Below are 20,190 nucleotides of genomic sequence, written 5' to 3'. Positions count from 1 at the left end.
CCACTGTGAATGAACTGTCAGACTATCATATTTAAAAAATATAGGTTTCATTCGACAACTGTCTACAGTCATGCTCTAATAAGAAACTTTGGCTTCTTTACCATAGGGTCCCGTCTCCGTCAAGAAGATTTCCCACCACGTATTGTTGAGCATCCTTCTGATCTGATAGTTTCAAAAGGAGAACCAGCAACTTTGAACTGTAAAGCTGAAGGCAGGCCAACCCCAACTATTGAATGGTATAAAGGGGGTGAAAGAGTTGAAACTGACAAAGATGACCCTCGCTCCCATCGGATGTTGCTGCCCAGCGGATCTTTATTTTTCTTACGCATCGTACACGGACGTAAAAGTAGACCAGATGAAGGAGTCTATGTTTGTGTTGCGAGGAATTACCTTGGGGAAGCTGTGAGTCATAATGCATCCTTGGAGGTAGCAAGTAAGTAATTTTTTAAAAACTTTTTATGAACAATGCCTTGTATTCAGCTTTCTCTGTAACAATTGATTTAAAGGTAGGAACTATATACTTGAATTTACTGTACAATTAGCAGCAGATAAATGTGTGGTAAGAAAACGGCTATTTTGGGGATCTGGACTTGTTGATAAGATACATCTGTATTTTTCTATGAAGTTTGGATTCTTTGGCTATTGAATGTTACATGCCTTATTCTAAAATAATTGATCCTTTTTTCCATGTCATATCAAATGTGTTGCATTATTACTAATGATAGAGTAAAGTGTTGATGTAGCACAGCAGAGGGCAAAGTGGGGTGGTGTATGTGTGAGTGAGAGAACATAAGGCAAAAAATTACTAGAATTACTAGGTGCACAAGAGAAACCAATTATACTCAAATGAGTGCTGGTACATGATCAGCAACCTACCTCTGGCTAATAGCAAGCATATGGCCAAAGGTGGGAGCAGATAGCATTGTTTTTCAGTTACATTTCTTCACGTGTTTCCTTTGTGCTCAGAAGAACGAGATAAAAGTGAGTGTGCATGAAAGGGTCTTGAGAAATAGTAAGGCAGACAATGCCTAAATCAGAATTTCAAACTCCAGATATTTAGATGCTGAAAGTCAGATTTAGGAACATAAATAAAAGTCCTGATTCTCCCTTCCCCCCTCCCCCCCGCTCCCGCCACTCCACTCACACACAACATCCAGAACTCCTACAGAAGATTATGGAGATTGTTCTTGCTTAAGAGCTCTGGAAGTCATTCCCCTTTTATGGTGCTCATGCCTACTCTCCACTCATGTTTTCACAGGGGCAGAAGGTCCTTCTGCTTCCTTCTGTACATGCTACCAGGTCTTGAAGGTCCAATCCTCTTTATGAAATAGCTAAAGCATTCTGTTAAAAAGCAATTTTTATATGTTTTATTGCTCAATTACAATGATTCCTGCCTGAGGACTGATGAAAGCACAGTATATGCCTTGATTATATAGTTTATATTTTATCCTAATGTTGAAATGAATTAATCTACCAGATTCGCACTTGAAATCCCTCCTTGAGGAAAGATAAAAATTTGGCTCAGTAATTAATCCAAAATTCTTGAAGCTGCTTGAAGCATTTTATTGTTTAGTATTTCAGAGGTATTACGTTGAGAGTTGTCTATAATATTGGGTGCTTTGTTGAAATCAAATTCTCTTGACCTTCAGTTTACTATTACTGTATAATACAGTTCAGAAATGCTGAATGTGTTTTTAAAATTTGTGTGTGTGTTGCAAAAGATATTTGATATGTGAGGCACTCAATTAAAAATGTACTGTTTTTATTTGGTTCATAACATACAATGTATCTTTTAATAACGGTGTCTTACAATGCCCATGGCGTTGAGGCATGTATAAGTGTGTGTTCATTGCACAATTTTTCTTTTAAAATTTAGAATCTGCAGTTATGCTAAAATTGGTAGGGCAGTGTTGCTTCTGCCAATTCACTTGGCAGTTTCTAAATGGATTTGTGACCCAGTCTCAAGTTATCTTGATTAGATTTCAGCGGGAGTCTTTGTGACAGGGTCTGGAGGTGAAGGCAAAAGTCTAGTACCACCATGAGGATTTTCAAGTGTCAGTAGTTCTTAAGACAAAGATAAAAGACAAGTACTTTCTAACACAGCTTCACATATTTGCCACAGAATAGCATAGCACTAACTGCTAACTCAGTTCCAAATCATACTCATCTTGACAATGAATCTGAGTTGTGAAATGTGAATGGAGATTTGCTACGACTTGTTAAAATCACATCAAGGCTTAAAAGGGAAAAATTACTAATACCTGTGTTAGCAAGTGAGATTTTTTAGCATTGGGATAACATAGTATTTGTAAAGATTTTAACAGAACAAGCAAGGGTGTGAAAATGCACAATCAGTGAAGCATTTCAAGTGGCACTGAAAAGGTAAAGAACCAGATATTCTAGGAAACAGGAAAAGAATTGAAGGCTAGTGGAATAAATTTACATTACATTTAACACCTGTGAAGCATAGATATAACACTAGTATTATAAACTACCCTTAGACTCATAGTGGTCAAAGAGAAAACGCTGTTTTGATTCACTTGTCACTTGAACCCTCCTTCATACAAACAGCATTATCAAATGCAATTGCTACTTTGAAGATACTTAAATTTTAGTTTTGTGTGTGCATGTTTATATAATAAAAATTGCCTTTATTTGGCTTGCATTTAGGGGAAACAAAAGAACATTTGAGCACATTCAATGGTTATGCTTTAATGTGACACAAGAAATTTAACTGAAAGACATTTATAATAAAGAAGGGGGAAAAAAGCTTATGTGCTGTAACTACTAGGTGTGACTGCTAGGTGTGATGGGAAGCGGCTTGTGTCTGGGGCAATAATTTGCATTTTATAAAGCACTTTTTCATCAACTGTGATTGTAACAACTTATTTAGATTTCATTCCTTTTGTATCCTGTGAATTTGTGGCCTAAATTTCAGATAAGTCTTTACTTTTCTAATAAACACAACAATATTTTAGATCAGTTACTCCTTCTTCCAAACAGTCACTGCTAATCTTTGAGATAGTCCAAGCCATCAAGAAATTTTTATTTTTGTTTCTAAAATAACATGGGTGTGTATTACCTTTTCTCTGCTTTGCTCTATGATATATCTAAAATATAGAGAATCTCCAGTTGCAAAAGAAGGAGGTAGGGTGGTACGTCACAACTCAGTCTTCAATGATGTGAAGTATTAAAATTAAAGGATCTTTTAATTCTATTAATCTACTATAAATACATGTAGAATTTTGTTCTTTTTGTGTTTGTTAGACAGCCTCTAACTAAAATCATCCGTGTATCCATCAATTAGTTAGAATATGAGAGAGCAAGCTTACTCAGCCTCTGTTTTTCATTCCCAGCAGGTCCAGTAAAGGGTAGATACCTACTTTTATGCACATTGTGTTGTATGTATCTTCACTGTGTCCCTCTGAGGTCTGTCTCTTAGCTTGCCACTGGCCTTTGTTCCTTGTTGAATAACATTGATGTAGCACTAATAACTATTTGGTCTTTTCAATAAACTGGATCAAGGAAACCATTTCCCTCACTACAATCTCTATCTCTCATGTTATTTTAAAATTGAGTTTTGTGCATTTACATTATTGGACTTGCTTCCTTGTGACTTTGGCATTGTTTAAAAGTACATTGTCCTTTCATTTTTCATATGTTTTCCTGTATTTATTGATCTTTTTAAACAAACAAAATAGCAGCATAATCCTCAACTGTATAATACAGCATAGCATTGTTTGTTATCCTAGCATGTTGTGTAGTAACAGAGAGGTAGCTCTGTCAGTCTGTATTCTAATAAAACAAAACAGCAGAAATGTTGCACTTTAACATTTTGTTAGTCTTTAAAGTGCTACGTTTCTGCTGTTCTGGTATGTTATTCTGTGTCTCTTCTGCTTTATTAGGTTATGGGATTACGTAGTTACTAAGTCAAATCACAAGTCACTTGGTATTTCTTGACACCAAAAGCTTAAAATCTGTCAACTCTTTTGGAGAGCAAGAGTGGAAAACTGTAGTCATGTGGCACTGTTTTGGCAAGAGGAAACAGCTTTGTAACTTTAATTTTATCTAGTTTACATACAAAGGAGGTATAAAACATAATAAAAACAAAAGCCACATCAAAACGTTAAGTTATCAAGGACAGATTACCAGGGAAATTGTCCCCACTTTTTGAAATGGAACCTGTTTACGTATCTTCAGACTTCACTCAGAACTGAATAAGGTTTCTGTATAATACACCAAATAATACAGGCAATGGGACAATCAGGCATCAGTACTTAGTCATTCTTCAGAGACTTAATACCAGTACAAGTCTGTTTGCCTTCCTTTTTTTTCGACTTCCTGAGCTCAGCCTTTTGATCACTAGAGACCTACTTAAATTAGCTCCATGTTTTGTTTCTGAAGAATGTAACCAGTTTCAAATTACCTCGTACCAGTGACACATTCCCTGGTGGTGAAAGGTCCTAAAGATTGTGGTAAAGGGCATGTCCTTGTCAAAACTAAATAGGGTAATTCTTACTACAAATGTCAGTTTTTACAGGTGGGAGCACAGAGTTGATCACTGTTCAGTTCCTCCAAATAAGTGGTCTAGACAACAATCTGTTCATCACATAAAAACCTTAGAAACAAAGGCTATTTCTCATCATAAAGGAAGCAAAAGGAAGTTTGGAGATATGAGAGTGGTTATCTGTCGTCAGGGCAGGAGTGCACTACTGTTGTTTCATGCTGTTGAGTCTATTAAGCTTCTCCGAGGAACCTGATCAAGATCAGATTGTCAGTTGGCATCCCATTGCACAGCAGACTGACTCAACAGTGAGACAGTGTACCCTTAGGTCTTCGTGCAATTACTTGTTTATGAGAGAACCTGTGATTTACATGCAAATAAAGATGATTCTCAATTTGAGTGGAATTATTCATAACCAGGCCTGGTAACGGTAGTGTCAAGCAAATGCTCATGGTAAATACCTTTTTGCCTTGCTCATTTCTGCCCACCCTTCTGAAGATTCTAGGGTTCTTGAGGAGAATCACACTGCTGGTGTTGGGTAGACACCGGCCTCATACATCTTTATTTTCATACTGATTCTTTAGATGACAGCAATAGTTTTGCCACTAGAGTTCAAGGGAACCTTTAATCCACACCCCCCCCCGCCCCCAGAATATGGCTAGAGAAAAATTAGGTCTGTGCAACTTGGTTTTTAAATAAAGATAGTAAAGCACTTTTCTAATAATTATTTTTATAAAATCAATATTAGCCATTACCTCTAACTTCTGTAACAGAATGGTTCCCAGAACTGCAAGCTAAATACCAACCTACTGTGTGTGTTGCACGCTGACATACTTACTTTTTAGCTTAGAGCTGGTCACTCATATGCTCTTCGCATTTAATTCCCAGCAGTACCTACAAAGTATTCTGATTTACCAGGATGTGACATCTTTTTTTGAGAATACCTTCTTATGTGCTGTTAACTTCAGAGATGACCAGACTGATGTGCTTCTCACAGCATTTACTTTGGGGTGGGGGGTGATACGTCAAAAATGACATGGAAAAAGCATGACTCACTTTTGATCACTTTTGTAACACGGTGATCGTACCTGTTCTGACTAGGTTCAGCTCTAGAAATAACAGTCTCAGAGAGGTTATCTTAACGAATGTTTTTTGTGTAGCAGCATTGTTCTAAAGCCAGTAGCTAAGCAAGTAGTTCCCATTTTGGACTAGACTGTGTGATGTACTGGTAAAGTGGTGGCTGACACATCAGCATTTGTTAAGTGTGTTCATTTTAATTTAGTGAGCAGGTTAAATTCACTTTGGGAAAAGTCTTGTTGAGCACTTTGCTTTGTAAATTACTGTAATATGTAGAATAGTAACAGAGGAAGCCGTGCTAGTCTATACACTGTCAAAACAAAAAGCAGTCAAGTAGCACTTCAAAGACTAGCAAAATAGTTTATTAGGGGAGCTTTTGTGCGACAGACCCACTTCTTCAGACCATAGCCAGACCAGAACAGACTCAATATTTAAGGCACAGAGAACCAAAAACAGTAAGCAAGGAGGACAAATCAGAAAAAGATAATCAAGGTGAGCAAATCAGAGAGTAGAGGGGTGGGGGGGAACGTCAAGAATTAGATTGAGCCAAGTATGCAGACGAGCCCCTATAATGACTCAGAAAGTTCCCATCATGATTTAAACCATGTGTTAATGTGCCGAATTTGAATATAAAAGCCAGCTTGGCTGTTTCCCTTTCCAGAACGGTGCGATAATTCCTTTTCAGTAACACACATACCTTTAGGTCATTGACAGAATGCCCCATTCCATTAAAATGTTGACTAACTGGTTTGTGGATTGGAGTGTTTTGATGTCTGTTTTGTGCCCATTGACCCTTTGTCTAAGGGAGTTAGAAGTCTGTCCAATATACAAAGCATCTGGGCATTGTTGGCGCATGATGGCATATATGATGTTAGTAGAGGAGCATGAGAAAGTGCCCGTGATTCTGCGAGTAACCTGGTTAGGTCCAGTGATGGTATTTCCAGAGAAGATATGTGGACAAAGCTGGCAGCGGGCTTTGTTGCAGGGAAAGGTTCCAGGACTGGTGTTCCTGGGGTATAGACTGTGGCTGTTAGTGAGGATCCTCATGAAGTTGGGAGGTGGTCTGTAGGAGAGAACAGGCATGTCACCCAGGGCCTTCTGTAGTGTGGCATCCTGTTTAAGGATAGGTTGTAGGTCTTTAATAATTCGTTTCAGTGGTCTGAGTTGGGGGCTGTGGGTGATGACCAGTGGTGTTCTGTTCTTGGCTTTTTTGGGCTGATCTTGGAGTAGCTGGTCTCTGGGTGTTTGTCTGGCCCTGTCGATTTTGTTTTTTTTTACTTCTCCTGGTGGGTAATTCAGGTTTATGAATATTTGGTAAAGTTCTTGTAGTTTTTGGTCTCTGTCAGTTGGATCAGAGCAAATGCGATTGTACCTAAGAGCTTGACTGTAAACAATGGATCTAGTCACATGTGCAGGATGGAAACTAGAAGGGTGTAGGTAAGTATAGCGATCAGTAAGTTTTCGGTACAGTGTGGTACTGATCAGGCCATCCTTGATTAGTACTGTAGTGTCCAGGAAATGTATCTCTTGCAGGTTGTAATCGAGGCATAAATTGATGGTGGGGTGTAGACTGTTAAAGTCTCTGTGGAATTCTTCTAGAGCCTCTGTACCATGGGTCCAAATCATAAAGATGTCATCAATGTATCTTAAGTAGAGGAGTGGTAATAGGGGATGAGAGCTGAGGAATCATTATTCCAGGTCAGCCATTAATATATTAGCACATTGTGGGGCCACGCGGGTGCCCATAGCAGTTCCACTAATCTGGAGGTATAAATTGTCCCCAAAACAGAAATGATTGTGTGAGAGAACAAAGTTACCAAGGTCAGACACCAGATTGGCTGTGGTGGCATCAGGGATGGTATTCCTGATTGCTTGTAATCCGTCTTTATGTGGGATAGTAGTGTACAGAGCCCCTACATCCATTGTGGCAAGGATGGCATTATCAGGAACTTTTCCAAAGTTTTGTAATTTTCTCAGGAAGTCGGTGGTATCTCGGATATATCTGGGAGCATTGGTGGCATGGGGTTTGAGGAGGGAGTCCATGTAACTGGATAGTCCGGTGATAAGGGTGCCAGTACCTGAAATGATAGGGCGTCCAGGGTTTCCAGGTTTGTGGATTTTGGGAAATAAATAGAATAATCCAGGCTGCGGCTCAGATGGTGTGTCTGAGTGAATGAGGTCCCGAGTAGCAGCAGGGAGTTCCTTCAGTAGTTGTAATTTCCTTTGGAATTCCGAAGTGGGATCAGTGGAGAGAGGTCTGTAAAATGTGGTGTTGGAGAGTTGTCTGGCTGCTTCCTGTTCATAGTCTGACTTACTCAGGATGACAACAGCACCCCCTTTGTCAGCTGGTTTGATTATGATGTCTGAGTTATTTTTGAGATTCTGGACAGCATGGCGTTCAGCATAGTTGAGATTGTCTCATTTGGCATTGTTTGTGTATAATGTCAGCCTGAGCACGGTTGCGGAAGCACTGCACTTAGAAGTCCAGACTTTCACTACGACCCTTAGGGGTGTCCACATAGAGTAGTTCTTTTGTTGTAGGTGGGCGGGGGGGGCGAGAGAGTCAGACTGTTGTTCATAGATGTGCTGGAAAAATTCCTTTAGACGGAGGCGGCGAAAGAAGGCTTCAAGGTCACCACAGAATTGTATTATGGTAACAAAACCACGTTGCAGTTTTATGGCTCAACTACTTACTCAGTTGACGTTAAGAAGATTTTAGATTTTGTTTGCATTCTTAATGGGGGGAATCGGGGTTCCTGATGATGGTGTATGGCCGTGGTAATTTTTCTAAGAATATTACTTAAATTCTTCAATGTTTATCATATGGGTGGCAGACAGTTGCGTAGAACTGCTTGCTTTTTTCATCCCAAAGTTTCAGACACAGGAAGAAGTAGATATCATCAACAACTTTAATGAAGCCATACCCACAAGCAATGACATCAACAAAAGTGGGCTGAGGCAATACAGGATTCATAGTGGTTTTTGGTAATGCTTTTAAAAACATTTATCTATGCTGCATTTGTTTGAAACTAAGTACGGTACAGCTGTAAAAACAAGTGAAAACCTGGGTTACTAGAAGCTGTTAACTTCTAAAGTTATTTTCAAAATGAGATGTAATGTCATTTAAAAAAATCTTACTTTCTGTGTAACCATGAAAATACAATTGTTTCTGCCTGTTATTTTCAATGTGGTTTGTGTTGAGTGTGCATCAGAAAAGTTAACATAATCACTTTTGGTTATCTTCATATAGCTTTGCACATTTTAAAGTAATTTTCTTAACCCTTCTAGTCAGTAGCAGAACATATTATCATTGGGGAGTCCTAGGTTTACAGCCTTCATTTAGGCACGCTGTTCTCTTCAGGAACTTATTTTGCGTTGCAGTGAACTCAAACTTCTTTGGCTCTTGCCCCCTCCACATGTAATTTGGCAATAGAATTACATTGGAAGTAATTAAAGCTGAAGTAATTCTGGGAGCTTAGTACTACAAGGAAATCCCATCTAACGGTCTTTGGCATAAAACATAGTTATCCTAATGAGAATGGGAAAATTTAATCAAAAACAGGGGAGCAACTCGTGATGGCTGGGGAAAAAAACTAATTTCCTTGAAACTTACTGTTTTATTTATAAATGCTGATCTATTGTGTACATAATTGAGTCATTATATTTACAGCAAATCCCTGAAAGGTTGAGAGGTCATGATTGTACTCTAGAGGAGCAAAACTATCATGTTTTCAGCTCTAAACAGCTGTAATATACACAGATGCATAATTTAGTTCTGTTTTTAAAAATAAGGAAAGTAAAACACTTAAATAAGAAAAAAAGCTTTCTCAGATACTTTTGTAGATTAAGGTTTAGGCCTAGGAAATACAACAATTTTTAAGAGTCTAGCCCTTTTCTTTTCTTCCTGGGGTACTTGGGAGCAAGCAGCACTCACTTGTGAGCCCGTGTGCCTGATGCATTTAATTTTACAGGAGATCCTGAGCGTCCCAGTGGTGATGTTGGATAGTTGGGAATCCCTTTTCCACCCTGATCTCTAAAGCTCTGTAAAATGGTGGTGCCGCCACCTGGCTGGCCTCTGTACGCACTTAATAGCATGCCTTGGGGAAACTCCAGGAATACTTATTCCAGTTACAATCTGTGTTTAACACCCAAACAGCAATTATAAGTAGTATATGTCTAATAGACCAAATTTACTTAACTTAGGGAAACAGGGTTACAGACAAAACATGAATTAAATCAATTAACAATGTACAAAGAAATAAATGAAATTTCTATAACTGGCATGTGCACTGCCGTCAGTTTTCCCACCCCAGAGTGTACAGTCTTTAGTTAACAAAGTTCCAGTTGCTTGCGTTGGCATGCAACTGTTGTCTACTGGATTGCAGACAGGTTGGTGAGGGTTCTGTGCGTCAGTCCAGACAAGGCAAAAAGCTCACCAGCCCTTCTGACCAGGAGCTGGCCTTTGCAGCACAAAGTTCCTCGCCCACAGGGTCTCCAGTTAGCAGGCTATATCTCCCCAAAGCAGTTCCTATCTGGGAGAAAACTCCACACCTGCCCTGAAGTTTCATCAGCCTTAACTCTCCAAAAACAGGGAGATCACCATCTTCTACCCCTAGGCTAGCCAAAACACAATTTCCTTCCCTTTTCTTCCCAAAGCCTCATGGGTGGTGTTGTCTCTAGAACAGGGATTTCCAGCCTACGGGTCGGGACCCATACATGCTTTGCGATTAGATTTGTTAAGGGTAGCCAGTGACTCTGAGCTGAATGTGGCTCTTAAAGGAACTGTTTGCAGATCCTTAAGGCTGCCACATCCAGCAGCTCTCTTTATCAATAGAGAAGCAATTACACATTACAAATTACAAAGCTCCTCTACTAACATCATATATGCCATCACGTGCCACCAATGCCCAGATGCTTTGTATATTGGACAGACTTCTAACTCCCTTAGACAAAGGGTCAATGGGCACAAAACAGACATCAAAACACTCCAGATCCACAAACCAGTTAGTCAACATTTTAATGGAATGGGGCATTCTGTCAATGATCTAAAGGTATGAGTGTTACTGAAGAGGAATTATCACACCGTTCTGGAAAGAGAAGCAGCTGCGCTGGCTTTTATATTCAAATTCGGCACATTAACACATGGTTTAAATGATGATGGGAACTTTCTGAGTCACTATAGGGGCTTGTCTGCATACTTGGCTCAATCTAATTCTTGACCTTCCCCCCCACCCCTCCACTCTCTGATTTGCTCACCTTGATTATCTTTTTCTGATTTGTCTTCCTTGCTTACTGTTTTTGGTTCTCTGTGTCTTAAATATTGAGTCTGTTCTGGTCTGGCTATGGTCTGAAGAAGTGGGTCTGTCCCACAAAAGCTCACCTAATAAACTATTTTGCTAGTCTTTAAAGTGCTACTTGACTGCTTTTTGTTAGGATCTTCCCAGTAGAAGTCAGAGCCTCCTATATGCAGAGGGCCTATAATAGCTATTCGCCATGACCAGCAGTGTGTCAGTTGAGGGCTAGAGGATTCTGTGAGGCATGAAGGGAAGTGTAATCTACCTTTTCCCGCTATGGAATTGACCGTGCCTTCTTTTTTTCCCCATATCCCCCTTCTGGATGTGTGCTGTCCTTTTAAGTCTTTAATGAGAAACTCAGCAAAAGGAGAAACCTAGGGAAGGTTCTAAAGCGAAACCTGACTTTGAACAAAAAGACAATGTATCTCGATTCTGATTATCTGTTTTCCTTTTTCCTAGAACACTCCTATTCAGCCCTGGGAAAAGTTGATTTCCTGTGATTCCTCTCTATTGTTACTCACTGTGGAATGTAAATTTCCACCCTCTGGAAGAATATCAGTTTGAGACCACAGAATAGTGGAACAGCAGAATTAGTACCTCACCAGATTCTGAACTAAGATGAAATTTAGCACAGAATATGTCAAAATACAGCTCAGCTCATGCATTTATGGATTAAGGACTGAAGCTGAGAGCAGATTCACAAAAAAGTCAGCAATATGGTTGAAATATCACCACTAAAACACATTCAAATACATGCAGTTTTCTGGTGTGGTAAAATTTCAGAATTAAATCATGTTTAATATGTGCTTAAAAGGACAAGTTCCATGTGACTTGCCCAGCATGCTCTGCACCATCTGGGTTAATACACAAGAGCATCCGTTAAAGATTTAAAAACACAATTGACTGTGTATGTACTATTGGTATATTATGATCTAGATGACTGGGAGATACACCATGGTATTCTTAGACTCATATCATTCCAGATGGCTTTCAGGTGTCGCAGGCAAATATGCTTAAAGCAGAAAGAAGAATCTTAGGTCAGCATGTTGACTGCTGCTGCTTGGGAATGCTATGATCAGCAATAGATTAACACTGTAGTTCTCTGTGGGGAAAGAAGGCCAAAAATGGGGGCTCGGGAGGGTTACAACAGCAGAATCTTCTGTTTCCTCATCCATGCTTTTGTTGCGTTCAGAACTGGGGTAGGAAAGGTGCCTGATGAGAAGTGGTTGGAACTTTTCAATAAAACATTTTTTTTTGGTCAGAAAGTGCCAATTCAGCAAAACCAAAACTGTTCATGGAAATGCATCATTTTTTTTTTTTTTTAAATTGTGACAGGATTAATTTTTGGTCAAAACGAGAGTGCGATACTTCAGAACGACCAATGGCTTGGCAGTTAGAACACCCCATCTGGAGCATGTGAAAGCTTGGGTCTCCAATATTCCAGATGAATGCTCCAAGTATTGTATGATTCCATTGTTCTGGGATGTGTCTTTTTGCTGCCCCCCCCACTATTGCCTCGCCCCCCCGCAAAAAAAAGTCTGAAGGTCTCTGTTTCTTATCAGTGCAGGCAATTTTCTTAATCTTTCTATTTTTATAGGATGAACATCTGCATCTGTGACACTTTTTTTTTCTTTTCTAGGAGGCCTTAGAGAGGGAAAGCAAAAAATTCTTTCTCCCTTTGAAGGAGTGGTAGGTGGGGAGAGCTTCATATTTATCAAACAATTATAAGACAGAGGCTGATACAACAGATGGAGTTCTAAAGAATGGTTTACAGATGGCACTTGCATTAAAAAAAACCTCCAGAATTCTTTACTTCCTAGAATTTAAGGGCAACAGAGAAGGCTGACTTCTGGATACTGCTGGTAGGCTTCTGGATCCCAAGGAGCTTTTACATTTATCATTACCACATACCGAGTAGCTAAACTTTTAAACCCCTGCCTCACAGTATGTCATTTTAAGCAGAGCTTTGCGGGTAGATCTATTGAGTGGTACTTAGAATTGCAAATGTCTGAACCAGTAGTGGAGGGAGACACGCACACACTTACAGCCTACCTTTCTGATCATTCCCAATTTGAATACCACTTTGGCCCTTTGCTGTTACATGAGAAATTACTGGCAAAAATTGTGATGGGCTGTATGAGGAAAATACTGCTTTTCTGAGCCTCACCACTGGTAATCTACACCCTGGTTCCTCTCAATGTTGCATTTTTTTATGTATTTTCCTGTTCTGGTGAGGAATCAGCATATTAACTCAAACTTAAAGATAATTATATTAAGCTAACATGACTGAAAAACACATCCCTTTTGTCTGTCAAAACAAAGTCATGGATTCTGATCAATATTTACAAGAATGGTATTTTATATGCATCATTATTCATCTTAAATGGAGAAAACTAGGTTTCTCTTAAAATAGAAGAGTCTGTGTAGTGTTGTCAGACTATAAAATTTCCTGAAACAAAATTGCACTGGTTATAAAGCTTTGCGTCTTTGTGTCTGTGTAATGTTCATTTGACAATCATCTGACCAAACTTGGATCAAGTATGCGAATTGATTTTAGCTGATTGCATTGAATTAGAAAGAAATGTAATTTGGTAGCCGCCCCTGCTCCTCTCCCCATGGTAGTAGATGCTTTTCTACGTCATCTGTTAAGCAGTGCATAGTCAGCATATGGCTGTTTCTTTCCTATTTAAACTGTTTTCTCTTGGGAAAGAGAAATTCCCCTCAGACCAGACAGACATCTGCTGACTCTCTCTCCTACCAGCAAAGCCACAGAAAAGATATCTTTCCTGTGATTAAAAGAAATATGTCTGGAGGCTTTTAGTTTTCATTCAATTAATCAAAGATTAAACCCATGTGGACTCTCTGAACTGAGCTTCTTTGTGCTTTCTCTACAGCCGTTGATTGGAACCCTTCTGGATATGTTTTGACTGAAATTTAAGATTTTTACCCACAAATGTTTTAATGTAAAACTAATGTGTCTTCATCAGGAAGAACATGGTTTAAGAATAAGTAGAAAATAGAGAATAAAAGGCTACTAGTGAGTTCTTTCATATTGTCACTGAATTGAGCTGCATATTTTAATTAAAAATAAAATGAGAAGTCATACAGTGTGCTGTACTTGTGATTTTGTCAAGTCCATGTTTCTCAACGAACTAAAGCCTTGTGGATATATTAGTCACGCACACACTAAGGCGATAAGTGACCAGCAGCTCTCTTAGTCTTGTCTTCAGTATCAAAACAAAAAGCAGTCAAGTAGCACTTTAAAGACTAGCAAAATGGTTTATTAGGTGAGCTTTCGTGGGACAGACCCACTTCTTCAGACCATAGCCAGACCAGAGCAGACTCAATATTTAAGGCACAGAGAACCAAAAACAGTAAGCAAGGATTTGTCCTCCTTGCTTACTGTTTTTGGTTCTCTGTGTCTTAAATATTGAGTCTGCTCTGGTCTGGCTATGGTCTGAAGAACTGGGTCTGTCCCACGAAAGCTCACCTAATAAACCATTTTGCTAGTCTTTAAAGTGCTACTTGACTGCTTTTTGTTTTGATAGTGTATAGACTAGCACGGCTTACTCTCTCTTACTCTTGTCTTCAGTATATGTAGTATGACTTTTTTCATATATTTCTATCAGTATATTATTTTAAAAATAGTACTACTGTGCATTATAAACATTATTTACACTAAACATATCTGTAGCTTCTCTTATTCTTCATCAGTGACATACTGCAGGTGAAATATTAGTTTAATTCTTGTTTTTTTCCCCTTGCCTCAAAAAGTGAGTTATTTTTCTTCCAGAAATTTGTAAAAATGGTTGCCCCAAAAGTCATTTAGAGCAGGATTGCAATAATTAAAAAGATTCTCTGAATACTAGTGAGTCTGTTTATACGGACCATTTATCTTAATTTGGTTGGCTCCAGTTTAATCTGTAGAATTAGTTCTGTGCTATAGTCTGTGGCCTAGTTTTGAAATTGCAGAGACCCTAGTGATAACTTGACTTTCCAAAGATGTTTGTTCTCAACTGTGGTGTTTTTCTTGCACTGTTCTGATTAATAATTCTGTTTGGTTGATGTATCGATTTTTCCTTTAAAGTGTAATTCAAATATAGTCATCCACAAAAATTTTCTGAACAGCTGCGAATCCCATTATTACCACACACAGAGCATAAATAACTACCTTTTCAAAAAATATCTCCCTAACAACTCCTTTTTCCCCCATCTGCACATTTGATAGTCTAGCAAAGACTTTTGAAGTTAGACATTCATGTGAACCTTTCTTCTTCTTCGAGTGGTCCCCGCGGGTGCTCCACAGTAGGCGTTGGGCTTGCCCTGGCGCCACAGATCGGAAATTTCCAGCAGTCTCCGTCAGGTCGCGCATGCACGTCGGTCCTTCGCGCGCTTATGGTCACGTGCGTGATCTGGTCCCTGCCAGTTCCTTCTCAACCGCCAACAGCTGCAGACGGAATCCACTCCGGCTCCAACGCCTGAGACAGATAAACTCTGTTTTACTTATTGTTAATAGTTTAGCTGTTAATTAGTTGTTATAGTAGTTTTTGGTTAGTGTGTATATAGTTTTAAAAGGAAAAGGGAGCGAGAGGAAGGACGGAGGCAGTGGACCTGCTGAAGGTGGCCATCTGAAAGCCTCGAACGTTATCTGACAGTTAACGGTTATCTGTTGCCGGATTGATTGACTGCTAAGTGCCCTGTTAGCACTTAAAGACCTTCAAGACTTCAAACAATGTCCTCACCAGGTTTTAAGAAGTGTGAATCATGCCGGGAGGCCATGCCTGCCTCAGATGGACATAGTAAATGTATTCGGTGCCTCGGGGAAACCCATGTCCCCCAGAAATGCCCTCATTGCTCTAAGCTTACAGGTACAGCGTGAAAGGACAGGGAAATGAGGCTCAAAATGTTCCTATTCGACAAGGCCCTCTAGCCTGGGACATCGGAAAAGCCCCATGAGGAGGGCTCTTCAGGCTTGCACAAGAGGAAGGTGGCCTCTCTGACATCCTCTGTGCAGAAGAAGAAAAAGCTTTCACCAACTCGATCCCTGCCAGTTACTTCTATGAGTGGGACGAGCGGAACACGGGGCCTGGGTCCGCTGGTCTCTCATGGTGGGAAGGCCGCGGCGCGTGTGCCCGTGCAGGGGATTCCGGTTGTTAAGGAGGAGGCACTGAGGGCTCTGCAGGCACCGGAAAGGTCGGCACCAAGCCTTGCAGCACCGACGGCACCGGAGCGAGAGCACCCGGCACGGAGCCCAACAGTGCCGGAAGAGACTACCCGAATGGTACCGGGGGCAGCGGCACCAAGCACGAAACCCCCCGGCACTGATAAGAACACCTGCAGCACCCGAACGGGGGAAAGCGAAGGAAAAGACCTGGCACCGCAGCCCTTCCCTGGAGATCATTGCGCTGCCGTTATCACCTTGCTCTCCCCTGGAGATTCAGTGGGCAGCAACTCCAACAGCCTGCCGCAGGCCTCCATCTCCATTCCTTCAACCGCCGTCTCCTGGGTTTGGACACTTTTCACCACCTTCAAGCAGGGATCCCTATGAATACTATCACAGGGGATCCCCGCCTATGTCAGCGTCATCTCGACGGTCATGCCCTTTTACACATCACGTCTATACTTTCAGGTTGTGGTCCAGGTCCCCATCACCGGCCCCTTGCCCTTGTTGCTATGGCCGTCCTTACCATATGGGACATCGGCACAGGAGATCTGGGTCTCAGGGTAGATCCCCGTCAACGCCTCGTCGACATCACAGCACACAGTCTCACCCTGGGGGAACACCAGAAGTTTCCCAGTCAGAGAGTGGTTCAAAGGATCTGGAACCCCACCTGGAAACCTTGAAGGTACAACCATGTGAACAGAGTCAGGAACCTGAGGACTTAGAGATGTATCACAGCGATGCCTCCTCGTCTTCCCCAGATGAAGCAGTCGTTTCTGGAGATATCTCTCCCCCGGATGACCTAAAGCAGTTTCAAGAGCTGTTCAGAAAGGTGGCTCAATCACAAGACATTCAAGTGGCGGAGATGCAGGAGAAACACCATAAGCTCCTCAAAAATCTCAGACCTCCAGCTTCAGCTAAGATAGCCATCCCATTGGATGAAGCGATTATGGAGTCAGCCACCAACATATGGCAGACTCCAGATTCCATTCCTCCTATGAACAAGAGGGCGGATAAGAAGTATTTTGTCCCTGCCAAGGGCATGGAATTTCTGTTCAGTCACCCACAGCCTCATTCACTAGTGGTTGAGTCCTCGCAACACAGAGCCAAAACGTCTCAATATAAATCCAGGGGATCAGACAAGGATATAAATAAACTAGACCTCCTTGGCAGAAAGGTTTACTCATCATCTACCTTACTGCTACGAATGGCGAATTACGCCGCTCATCTGTCAAACCACAGTTTCGACAGCTATTCTAAACTCACCTCACACATGGACTTCCTTCCAGAGGATAAAAAGCCAGTCCTCAAAGCAATAGTCCAAGAAGGCTACGCAGCTTCACGAGCAGGAGTCCAGATGGCTTTAGACGTAGCGGACACAGTGGCTCGTTCCACAGCCACTGCGGTGGTAATGCGCAGGGAATCGTGGCTCCAGATGTCTGGAATTCCTAAGGGTCTGCAAGTAAAAATCGCAGATCTTCCTTTTGACAGGCAGAAGCTATTTGCGGAATCAACTGACTCGGTTCTACACTCTAAGGACTCAAGAGCTACACTTAGGACCCTGGGTATATACACCCCACCGTATAGGAGGAAGAAGTTTTACCCTCAGCAACGGCGTTACACTTATCAACCACAGCGGACTCAGTATCAATGGGAATATGATCAGGAGCGCCAACAGCCACAGCTTTACAAGGCCCCTGGACGTCGGCCCCAGCAGGGCCGCGCCCCCTCCGGACAAAACATAATACAGCAGGTTTGACGGGTACATCGGGGATTGCAAAACCAAGACCATCTCTCAGTGCCAATCTCAACATATGTTTCACCATCGACTCAAGCCGTTCTACTCTCAATGGCAAAGCATCACCACAGACAGATGGGTATTGGAGATTATAGGCAGGGGGTACACAATCCCTTTTCAATCATTGCCACCACCGAACCCTCCCACCAGGCCCCTTTTCAAGGATCCCTCTCACCACACCGTTAAAACAGGAAGTGGACCACCTCTTGTTCATAGGGGCGGTGCAGAGAGTACCGGAACAATTCCAGGGGAAAGGCTTCTACTCCCGGTACTTCCTGACAGAGAAGAAGACAGGAGGTTGGAGGCCCATCCTGGATTTACGGGCTCTCAACCGGTATTTGCGCAAACAGCACTTCAAAATGACTACAATTGCTTCTATAATCATGGCACTGGACGATGGAGACTGGTTTGCAGCCCTCAACTTACAGGACGCGTATTTCCATATAACAATTCATCCGGCGCACAGACGTTTCCTCCAGTTGACAGTAGGCAGAGAATATTTCCAGTACAGAGTCCTTCCATTTGGTCTCTCTTTGGCACCCAGAGTTTTCACCAAAACCCTGGCGGTCGTATCAGTGTATCTACACAGACAAGGCGTCTTCATTTTTCCGTACTTGGACGACTGCCTGCTGAAAGGAACTTTCAAAGTGGAGGTCTTACGAATGATACAAATTACCACAAACACATTTACCTCACTGGGCCTCATCATCATCAACCTCTCGAAGTCAAAAACCGAGCCCACGCAAAATATAGAATTTATAGGGGCCCGAATAGACTCTGCTACATCAAGGGTATACCTGCCCAATACCCGTTTTTGCGCCATCAACTCCCTGGTACAAGTAATAATGTACAGCCCCACTGTTCCAATCCTAACATGTCTACAGCTGTTGGGGCACATGGCGACCACCACGTTTGTGGTACAAAACACCAGACTGCACATGCGAGGCTTGCAACATTGGTTGGCGAGTGTGTACAAACCAACAACCCATACCATTCACAGGATGGTATCACCTACAATGGAGGTGCGAAGGTCACTGGCATGGTGGGCAGACCCCAAGAACCTACTAGTAGGGGTGCCTTTCTGCCAACTGCAAATTACTGTTTTTCTCACAACAGATGCATCCCATATGGGATGCGAGCGCACGTGGGCAACGAAATCACTCAAGGCCTATGGTCCCCCGTGGAGAAGACACTGAATATAAACATACTAGAGCTCAGAGCAGTGTTCAGTGTGTGCAGGCGTTTTTGAAATTACCTGCATGGAAAAGTAGTCGGGATAAATACCGACAACACTTCCACCATGTTTTATATAAACCGACAAGGGGGAGCCAGATCTTGTGCACTCTGTGCAGAGGCGGTCCGGTTGTGGAACTGGTGCATTGCCAACAATATAACTCTAAGAGCTTCATACTTGCCGGGTGCCCACAACGTAAAGGCGGACCAACTCAGCAGACATTTGGTGTCCACGCACGAGTGGCAGATCCGTTCCGACCTGCTCCGACGAGTGTTGCACAAATGGGGGTTTCTCCAAATCGATTTGTTTGCCACTCACAGCAACAAGAAATGTCCCCGGTACTGCTCCAGAGCGGGCATGGGACAGGGATCCTTGGGGGACGCCTTCATGATCCCATGGAAGGGCCCTCTACTCTATGCGTTCCCTCCCACAACACTCATACGCAAGGTTTTGGAGAAAGCCAAAAAGTGGGAGAGCACACATGATACTCATAGTCCCAACCTGGGATCGACAACAATGGTTCCTGCTGCTTCTGCGCATGGCACGTCGCCAGGTGTTTCCCCTGTCGGCAGTACCGGACCTTCTCTCACAGGCTCGGGGGTCAATACTGCATCCACACCCACAGGGACTCCGCCTACAGGCCTGGTTAATCCATGGCTCAGCGCCCTAGAGAGCACATGTTCAGAGGGAGTGAAGCAAGTCCTGGAGTGTAGTCGGAGGACTTCCACCAGAGGGACTTATGAGCACAAGTGGACATGATTTACCTCCTGGTGCTCTTCCAAGCAGTTGACACCTCTGGACGCCCCTATAACTACAATTCTGGACTACCTGCTAGAACTCAAATGAGAGGGGCTCTCTCTATCCTCGATAAAGGTTCATCTCACGGCTATATCAGCTTTTCGACACGAAGAAGAAGGGTCAACCATATTCACCCATCCTGTTGTCACGTATTTCCTAAAGGGGTTGGCAAATGTCATGGAGTTTGGATTTGGTCCTCCACACACTGTCGGGACTGCCCTTTGAACCATTGGCCACGGTTCCCCTCCGGTTACTTACCATGAAGACAACCTTCCTTCTTGCGAGTACGTCAGCCCGTCGGGTGAGGTGAGCTTGCAGCAATAA

At 42.1% G+C, this 20,190-nt stretch overlaps 1 protein-coding gene across 1 annotated transcript in view; it reads left to right on the top strand.

The window, feature by feature from the left end:
* ROBO1 (roundabout guidance receptor 1) overlaps nucleotides 1-20,190 on the top strand; it is a 1,118,017-nt gene that overhangs the window by 703,003 nt on the left and 394,824 nt on the right. The window contains exon 4 of the mRNA XM_074997703.1: nucleotides 107-433. Within this exon, the coding sequence (XP_074853804.1) occupies nucleotides 107-433 (327 nt within the window). The remainder of the gene's footprint in view (nucleotides 1-106; nucleotides 434-20,190) is intronic.

Source organism: Carettochelys insculpta, chromosome 1 (assembly GCF_033958435.1).
Source record: "Carettochelys insculpta isolate YL-2023 chromosome 1, ASM3395843v1, whole genome shotgun sequence".
In the NCBI taxonomy this organism is placed as follows: Eukaryota; Metazoa; Chordata; order Testudines; family Carettochelyidae; genus Carettochelys; species Carettochelys insculpta.
The sequence above is the reverse complement of the archived record's forward strand: the minus strand, read 5'-3'. Positions and strand labels throughout refer to the sequence as shown.